The sequence below is a fragment of the Terrapene carolina genome, unplaced genomic scaffold (genome assembly GCF_002925995.2).
Source record: "Terrapene carolina triunguis isolate 2854851 unplaced genomic scaffold, T_m_triunguis-2.0 Scaffold51225, whole genome shotgun sequence".
NCBI classification, from domain to species: Eukaryota; Metazoa; Chordata; order Testudines; family Emydidae; genus Terrapene; species Terrapene triunguis.
Window position 1 is genome coordinate 1 of NW_020715576.1, and position 9,197 is coordinate 9,197.

Here is a 9,197-nt window from a genome sequence, read left to right on the forward strand (position 1 = left end):
GGGGAGAGCAAAGGACCCTGGGTAACCCCGCCCACCCTGACCTGCGAGGAGAGCAAAGGACCCTGGGTAACCCCGCCCACCCCGGCCTGGGGGGAGAAACCGGGTCAGTGAAGGATCATGGGTAACGGGGGCAGTGGGGGGAACCTCACTCCCCATTGCCTGTGTGGCTGGGGTCCCCTCCCCCCTTTGTGTGGCTGGGGGGGGGTCTCCCTCCCTGCCCCCCCGGCCCCCCGGTACCCGTCTGGTTGGGCAGGATCCAGGTGTTGCAGTTGAGCTGGTAAAGCAGCACGTGGCTGGTGAAGTCCTGGGTCTCCGTGCGGCCCCCGACCACCACCATGGTGTCCCGCAGCACGGCCGCCGCGTGGAAAAAGTGAGACAGCGGCTGGGGGACCACACGGGGTCAGCGAGACGCGGGGTCAGCCCTCCCCCCACATCCCCGCTGCGCCCCAAAACCCCATCCCCGCTGCACCCCATAACCCCACCCCTACATCCCCACTGCACCCCAAAACCCCACCCCCAGCCCCACATCCCCGCTGCACCCCAAAACCCCGCTGCACCCCATAACCCCATCCCCGCTGCACCCCATAACCCCACCCCTACATCCCCACTGCACCCCAAAACCCCACCCCCAGCCCCATAACCCCACTGCACCCCAAAACCCCACCCCCAGCCCCATAACCCCACTGCACCCCAAAACTCTGTGCCCCCACCCCCATATCCCTGCTGTAGCCCAAAACTCCTGCACCCCCAAAAACCCCACAACTGCACTGTACCCCAAAACCCCATCCTTGCCACACCCCAAAACCTCACTGCACACCAAAAACCCCACAACCCCGCTGCACCCCCAAACCACATCCCCAGCAACTTTAGCCCCTCACCCCCATGTCCCTGCTGCACCCCAAAACCCCCTACCCCCCATGCCCACACCCCTGCCCTGGCACTGCCCCACCTTGGGGCCCTGGGCGGGGGCCAGCAGGCTCCAGGTCCGGCTGGGGCAGTGCAGGCTGTAGAGCTCGGGGGAGGCCGACACCGTCTCCACGTGGAAACGCTGCCCCCCGAAAACGTAGACAGCGTCTGTGCCCTCGTGGTACACGGCCGAGTGCCCGTACAGACCTGGGGGCAACAGAGGGGGGTCAGGCCCCCAAACAACACACCTGGGGGCAGCTTCTGAACCCCCCTTCACCCTGCTCTGTCCCCACACTGGGGTCCCAGCTGCCGCCAGCGCTCGCTCTCCACGCCGGGGGGTACCTGGGGGGGGGGGGGGCCGGGGGGGGGGTTGCCCCGGGGGGGGGGGGTCCCAGCCACCGGCCCCGCCTGCCAGCGCTCGCTCTCCACGCCGTACTCCAGCAGCTGCTTGTTGAAGCCGTCGGCCGGGGAGTAGCCGCCGATGAGCAGCAGGGAGGTGCCGCGCCGGGGGGTCAGCGTGTGCCCCGCCACAGCCGGGAGCAGGGGGTCCTGGGGGGGAGCAGAGCTCAGAGCGGGTTGGGGGCCCCCGGGGGAGGGGTCACAGGGCACCGAGGTGGATGAGCGAAGTGTCGGGGGCACAGGGGTCAGAGGTCACTGGGCTCCGGTAACCCAGCTGTGGCGATCCGGCTACCGGCGCTCATGGGCAGAGTCAGCGGGAGCCCAGGGCTGGGGGCAGTGTGGGGCCAGGGGTCGATGCGGGGTCAGCGAGGGGCTGGGGGTCAGGGTGGGGTTGGCACTGGGTCGGCGTGGGTTCGGGGGTCAGCATGGGGTCACCGCTGAGTCAGGGGTCGCTGTGGGGGGAGGGGGCTGCGGGTACCTGCTCCTGCCTCCACTGCAGCGTGGTGAGGTTGAGCATCCAGCAGTCGCTGGCGACGCCGCCGGCCGCCAGCCCCCCCAGCACCACCATGGCCTGGCGCGCCGGCACGTAGGCCGTGGCGTGGAAGTAGCGGGGGCTGGGCCCCGGCCCCCCGTCCTCCGTCCCCGCCAGCATCTGGGTCCAGCGGCGCTCCGGGATGGAGTACCTGTGGGGAGAGACCCAGAGCGAGAGAGTCCCCCGGAGCCGGGGGGGCCAGAGACCCACAGCCCCACCCCCAGAGCTCGGGGTGGAGCCCGAGGAAGGGGGCGGAGCCCAGCAGGTCACAAGGGCAGAGACTGAGGAAGGGGGCGGGGCCCAGCAGGTCCCAAGGGCGGAGCCTGAGGAAGGGGGCGGAGCCCAAGGGCTCCCCGCTCACCTGTAGACGTTGCCCAGCAACCCCTGGCGCAGGGACAGGCCCCCGAACATCCAGAGCGTGGCCTCCGGCCCCTCCACCATGGTGTGGCCCAGGCGGTGTAGGAACCGGCTGGCTGTGTCCTGGGACAGACGCAGAGACAGGGTCAGCGCCCAGGGGGCCGGGGATCGGGGCTGGGAAGCCAGCGTTGGGTGTGGGGCAGGGGACGGTGCCAGGCAGGAGGCAGTGCCCAGCACATGCAAGTGGGTGGGTGCCCATGCCAGGCAGGGCAGGGGCTGGGGGGATGGTGCTGGGCAGGGAGTGCCAGGATGGGGGGGAGGGGGGGCCCAGGCGGGGGGGGGGGGGGGGGCCCGGCGTGGGGACTCACGGGCGTCAGCTGACTGTCAATCAGTGTCTCCCAGACGAGCTTTCCCGGGTCCAGCGGCACCGAACAATCCGCGCCCCCGAACCCCTCGCCACAGACGCAGAGACCCAGACTCTGGGGGGGGGGGAGGGAGGGTGAGACAGGCACGGCCCCCACCCTGTCCCCCAGGGCCTGCACCGACCCCGCCTCCTCCCCCCACGTGCCTCGGCCCAGCCCTGGGCCCAGCCCTGGACTCCGGCCCCACTGTGGACCCCCAGCACTCGCCCTGGTCCAGTCCCACAGCGGAACCCCCCAGCCTTCCCCCTTCATGCCCCCGTCACTCTCCATTGCACCCCCCTCCCTGTGCCCACCCATCCCAGGCCCCTCCCCTGTCTCAGACTCCTGCCCCCCCGTCAGTCCTCCCGTCCCAGGCCCCTCCCCGGTCTCAGCCCCCTGCCCCCTGTCACGCACCATGTTGCAGACGCCCTGGCTGGCGTGGGCCGAGCAGTTCCCGGGGCAGACCCGCAGCTGGCAGTGGGGCCCGGCGTAGCCCCCCCGGCACACGCAGCGCCCATCCCGGCACTCCTGGGTGGGCCGGCAGCCGGGCCAGCAGCGATGCACCGCGAAGGTGGCGTTGAAGCCTGACGCCTCGCTGGAGTTCGCCTCGTAGTACAGAACCAGCAGCCCTGGGGGGGGGGGGGGGGGGGACAGGGGGGTAGGGGGGGCCGGTGCCCCCCACCTGTGCACGGCCAGAGGAGGTGTGGGGGGGGTGTCTCTGTGCCCACCCAGTCCTCCCTGTCCCAGCCGGGAACCAGGAGTGTCGGTGTGGCCCCCCCGTGATGGAGTTCTCAACGTTTTCTCTGAATACTGTGTGTGCCTCAGTTTCCCCTGTTACTCCAGTCCCTAGGCGGGGGGATCAGGGGGTTGATCGGTGCAGCGACCCCCGGAGGGCAGGTGTGGCCGCGACTGGCTGCCTGGGCACAGAGACTGGCCGACACCCTGTAGCCTGGCTCCTGATGGCCGGAGCTTGTCCCAGTGGCTCTCACACCCGTCCCCGCCCCACGCAGGCCTGGCTCCCCGAGGCAGCAGCCCGACCTCTCCTGAGGATCCTCTGGTGCCGCCAAATCACTCACCTGCCCTCCTCCCGCGGGCGGATTAGCCCCTGGACCAACAGAGCCCATGGCCAGGGGCCCCGGCCAGTTGGGGGCCCCCGGGAAAATGGGTGCAGGAGCGCGGGGTGTGCGGAGCGGGTCGGGGCGCGGGGGCTGGCAGGTGCCGGAGCGGGGCAGGGGCTGGAGCAGAGCCGGGCTATGGGATGGGGCTGGCTGCTAATGGGTGGGTCGCGGCTCACACAGGCCCACCTGTGGCTACGCCCCGTCCCGTCCCCTGCAGAGCCAGCCGGGGGGGGGGGGGGGGGGCCGGGGGGCCCGGGGGGCCCGGGGGGGGGACAAGGGCGGGGGGGGGGGGGGGGGGGGGGGGGGCTGGGCTGGGGGAACTGGTCAGTCGGGGACTTTGCTGCAGGCCCCTGGTCTCACAAGCTCTGTTCTACGCTGGGTCCCCACGTCGGGGTCACTCGCTGCCTGGGAGTCGCTGCCGGGGGGCAGGGCCCTTTGGGGGCACATGAGGCTCCCCAGGGCCCCGTCCAGAGGGACTCGCTGCGGGGGGGCCCCGGGGTGAGCAGGGGGACTCGCTGTGGGGGGCCCCGGGGTGAGCAGGGGGACTCGCTGTGGGGGGGCCCGGGGTGAGCAGGGGGCCGAACGCTCTGAGGTCGGACCCAGGAGCCCCCGAAGCCGAGCAGGCTCCTGGCCCTGGTGACAGGTGCCCTGTGGGGAGACGCTGCCCCAGAGCCCTGCCTGGCTTCACCCGGAGCCGTGCCAGAGCCCCCAGCCTGGGACCCCGGGACACCCCCAACCCCGTGCCATGCCCAGGACCCCAGGGGGCCCGAGCCCCCCCGCTGGCAGCACCCACCTGACGCGGCCTCCACGGTGAGGGGCTGGGCGCGGCCCTGCCCGCAGAAGGCGCCGATGAGGGTCCGGTCGGCCTGGATCTCCCCGCTGTCCAGGAAGGCCGGCAGCCCGTCGAAGGCGTAGGCGTAACTGTGCTGGGGGGCAGGCGGAGATGGGACCCCTGGCCTGGCTGCTCCTCCCCCCGCCCCGGGCCCTGCTCCCCCCCCGGCACCCCTGGCACCCGGCCCGGGCTCTGCTCACCCCCCAGCACCCGGCCCGGGCCCTGCTCCCCCCGCCAGGCCCTGCTCCTCCCCCGCCCCCCCTGGCACCCGGCCCGGGCCCTGCTCCCCCCCAGCACCCCACCCAGCCGGGCCCTGCTCCCCGCATAACAGCTGCCACCACAGGACCCGGAGCCTGGTACCCCCCGAGAACCCCCCATAGCACCCAGCCTGGACCCCACTCTGCCCCCCATGGTCAGACCCTGCTCCACCCCCCAGCGCTGCCTCCCCACGGCATCCAGCACGGACCCTGCTCCCCCCAACGCCCCCCAGCCAGCCCCACTCACCATGCAGTGGGTGCTGAGGTCGGGCTGCAGGGTCAGGCTGATGGCGGGGCAGGGCTGGGCAGGGGGGCAGGGCTCCAGGCCGGGCGAGGCCGACAGCACCCACAGGCAGTGGGCCAGGTCCCCGGGCACCCCCCCCTGCCCGCCGGGAGCCCAGGGACCCCGAACCCGAGAGGTTGGCCAGCAGCGAGCGCCCCTCGCACGCCCGGTAGCAGGTGCCCATGTTCCTGAGGGAGAGAGAGCGTCAGCGCTGGGGGGGGCCCCACACAGGGGTGGGGGGATCGGGGTGTGCGATGGTCGCAGAGACCCCTAGAGGGCAGGTGTGATGCCCACGGGCTGCAGAGACCGGCTGACACTGATGGCCCCCAGCTCCCCCCAAGGTGGGGGAGAACAGAGACCAGGTCACCAGGGGCTGGGCCACTGGAAGCGGGTCAGTCTCCTGGTTTGGGACTCGGGGAGAGCCCAGGGCTCTGGATTCCCGCCCCCCCCCCCGACGGACTTTGCTGCAGGTCCCTGGTCCCACAAGCTCTGTTCTACGCTGGGTCCCCACGACTAATAACCCACCGGGGTCACTCGCTGGCTGGGAGTCGCTGCTGGCTGCGGGGGGGGGGGGGGGCTCTTTGGGGGGTATGAGGCTCCCCAGGGGTCCCAGCCCGGGGGCTGAACTCTCCGAGGTTCGACCCAGGAGGCCCCGAAGCCGAGCAGGCTCCTGGCCCCGGTGGGAACCCTGAGCGGAGACACTGCCCCAGAGCCCTGCCAGAGCCCCCAGCCTGGGACCCCAGGACAGGGGGTCTCTGGGGGCCAGGAGGAATGCAGGGATTTCAGGGGTGGGGTCTCACCTGGGGTCCCCGTAGAACCCGGGGGCACAGCGCTCGCAGTGGGGCCCCTCGGCGGGGGGGGCGCAGTAGCAGGCCCCCGTGGCCCCGTGGCAGTGGCCCCGCTCGGGCAGGCCGTGCCCGTTGCACTCACACGCCTGGCACCCGCCCGGGTTCGTGGCGTCACCGAAGCTGCCGGGCCGGCAGAGGTGGCAGTGCTCGCCGTGGGTCCAGTCTGTGGAGAGGGGGCAGAGTGAGCGGGGGGGAGAGTTGGGGATGTGGAAGGGGCGTAGGGGGAGTGCAGGGCCCGAGCAGGAGGAGGGGGCCGTGGGGGCTGCAGAGGCCGCTGCACGGGGGGGGGAGTGCAGGGGCCCCAGGAGGCGCAAGGGGGTGATGTGGGGGCCCGTGGGGGACTCACCCTGGCACTCATCGCACACCCCAGGCCCCCCGGCCTCGCAGCTGCTGTGGAAGTGGCAGCCGCAGTCCACGCTGCACCGGGCCCCCCCCGCACTGCCGTTGCCCCCGGCGCCCGGCTCCGACGTCCAGCCCAGCTCGCACTCGCACACGTAGCCGGGGGGGCCACTGCACCAGCCGTGCCCGCACTCCTCGTAGCACCTGGGGAGACGCCGGGGTGGGGGATGGAGCGGGGCAGCCGGCGCCACCCCAGCCCCCCCGATTCCCAACCCCCCAGACCTGCACCGCCCCCTCCCCAGCCCCCCCGAGCCTTGTGCCACCCCCTCCCCAGACCCCCCCAGCCCTGCACCACCTCCTTCCCAGCCCCCCGAATCCCAACACCCCCCCCAGCCCTGCACCGTCCCCTCCCCAGATCCCCCGAATCCCAACCCCCCCAACCCTGCACCGCCCCCTTCCCCCCCAAATCCCAACCCCCCTGAATCCCAGCCCCGCTGAGCCCTGCACTGCCCCCTCCCCAGCCCCCCTTTCCCTGGCCTCACGTCTGGTTGCAGTGGATGGCGCCGTCGCCGGCGTAGCCGCGCTGGCAGTGGCACTCGTAGGCCTCAGGCGTGTTGTGGCAGCGGGCGAAGGGGTGGCAGTGAGCCAGGCCCAGCCGGCACTCGTCCACGTCGGGGCACTGCCCGTAGGACCAGGCGGCCGGCTGGGCGGGGGGCAGCCCGTGGCTCTCCCACAGCGCCACCGAGCAGTTGGGGAAGCCGCCCACGCCGGAGAAATCACCCTGCAGGCACCTGGGGCGGGGGGGAGGAGAAGGGGGGTCACGGCAGAGCTGGGCAGCAACCCCCCCACCCCACACACCGAGCCAGCCAGTCCCTGTCCTGAGGCCAGGTGGGAGCTGGCGCCCCCTAGAGGGGACAGGCCCCTGCCCCATTCCCCGCCCCCCTGAGCCAGCCAATCCCTGCCCTGGGGCCGGGTGGGAGCCGGCGCCCCCTAGAGGGGACAGGCCCCATGCCCCATTCCCCACCCCCCTGAGCCAGCCAGTCCCTGCCCTGGGGCCGGGTGGGAGCCGGCGCCCCTAGAGGGGACAGGCCCCTGCCCCATTCCCCGCCCCCCTGAGACAGCCAGTCCCTGCCCTGGGGCCGGGTGGGAGCCGGCGCCCCCTAGAGGGAACGCCCCGCCCCCCAGCCTATTACCTGCCCAGCGTGGGGTTGTCCGTGTTCCCGCACCAGCCGCACTCGAAGTGCTGCAGACAGTCCCGGCACGTGTTGAACCGGGCGCAGTCCAGGCACTGGGGCACCGAATGGACGCTGGGGGCAGGAGACAGACGAGTCAGCCCCAGCTCAGCCCCACCCCCTCCCAGAGCCGGGAGAGAACTCAGGAGTCCTGGTTCCCAGCCCACCCCCCCCCCCCCCCACCCGGGGAGACCCCGGGTCCCCGCGCCCCTCACCTGTCGTACCAGCCCCGGCAGTCCCCGTATGGGTACTTGGCCAGGTAGGCGGCAAAGAAGAAGCAGCTGTGGGTGGACTGGCACCAGGCGCACTGGCTGGAGTTGGACAGACACTCGGCACACGTGCTCCGCCTGGGGAGAGAGGGGGGGTTACTGCTTCCCAGAGCCCCCCTGCTGCCCCCCCAGGCAGCACCCACGTGGCCCCAGCACCCTGCCCACACACTGACCCCCCCAGGCCCTGTCCCCCCCAGCACCGACCCCGCCCCGCACCCTGCCCATACACTGGCACCCCCCAGCACCCTGCCCACTCACTGACCCCCCAGGTCCTGCCTCCCCCAGCATCGACTCCCCCGGTATCCTGCCCACACACTGACTCCCCAGGTCCTGCCTCCCCGGCACCCTGCCCACTCACTGACCCCCCCCGGCACCCTGCCCCCCCCAGGACTCACTGGTGGCACAGCGCGGGGCAGGCGTGGGGGGCACGGACGGCGTGGGGCTGCCGGCCCCGTCGGCTACACAGCAGATCCCCCTTCTTGCTACTGTTCACCTGCCACTCGCAGAACGGGTCCTGAGGGGGCACCAGGGGGGGGTGTCAGAGACCCTTCCTGCAGAGCCAGCGCCCCCCAGAACCCCTTGTTCACCACTGTCACACGGCCGTGCCATGTTCTGCACTACACCTGCCTGGGGAGGGATCACTTGGAAACTCATAATGTGCTGAACATCGTTGTCCTGTTAGCATGGGCGTACCCATGCGGTGCGTGATGCTGGTCTCTAGACCACCCGACGGGTCGTCCGGCCCACGGCCGCTGGGGGAGTCCCTGGTTGGGGCTGGCCAGGTTCCCCCCCTGGGGCTGCGGGAGGCCTGGGGGCCGGAGGAGTCACCCGCTGGGTGAGTCTGGGGACAAGATCCCGGTTTGTAATTGCCGGGGAACCTTCCTCGTACTTTGCGCTGGCCGGGGGGAGCCGAGCGGCGGGCGGAGCGCGGGGGGCACGGCCTGGAGGGGGCGCTGTTCCCGGGCACAGAGTCGGGGGCGCCGCGGTTCAGCCGTCACGTCGTAACCTGGGGAACATCTCACACACACACACCCCGCCCCGGTGCCCGTCTCACCGCGCTGCAGGCGTGGCAGTCCCGGTACTCCTCGCACAGGAAGCAGTTGCTGGGCGAGAGGACGAGGCGCACGGAGCCCCCCCCCGCACGGCCCCCCGCCCCCCGGCCCCTCCAGCCGGGCGTGGCAGCTGGCGCTGAGCGGGCACCAGCCGCAGCCCTGGTCGGCCAGGCAGGCCAGGCAGGAGGGGTAGGAGGGGCAGGGCCCCGCGCGGAACGGCTCCAGGAAGAAGTACGAGATCTCCTGGGGGGAGAGCGGGCGAGTGAGAACCAGGGGCACCCCCGGCAGCCCCAGCCCCCCAGGGCACCCCCAATCACCCCCAGGGCACCCCCGGCAGCCCCAGCCCCCCAGGGCACCCCCAATCACCCCCAG

General features: G+C 72.4%; 1 protein-coding gene across 1 annotated transcript in view; it reads right to left on the minus strand.

The window, feature by feature from the left end:
* Positions 1-145: 145 nt before the first annotated feature.
* LOC113405844 (multiple epidermal growth factor-like domains protein 8) overlaps positions 146-9,197 on the minus strand; it is a gene marked incomplete at its 5' end in the record, with an annotated part of 10,532 nt that continues 1,480 nt past the window's right edge. The window contains 18 exon segments of the mRNA XM_029914442.1: positions 146-382; positions 950-1,113; positions 1,281-1,455; positions 1,784-1,988; positions 2,199-2,317; positions 2,563-2,673; positions 3,010-3,224; positions 4,507-4,639; positions 5,050-5,161; positions 5,163-5,273; positions 5,886-6,096; positions 6,280-6,476; positions 6,815-7,063; positions 7,466-7,579; positions 7,720-7,851; positions 8,169-8,287; positions 8,828-8,909; positions 8,911-9,068. Of these exon segments, the coding sequence (XP_029770302.1) occupies positions 146-382; positions 950-1,113; positions 1,281-1,455; positions 1,784-1,988; positions 2,199-2,317; positions 2,563-2,673; positions 3,010-3,224; positions 4,507-4,639; positions 5,050-5,161; positions 5,163-5,273; positions 5,886-6,096; positions 6,280-6,476; positions 6,815-7,063; positions 7,466-7,579; positions 7,720-7,851; positions 8,169-8,287; positions 8,828-8,909; positions 8,911-9,068 (2,844 nt within the window).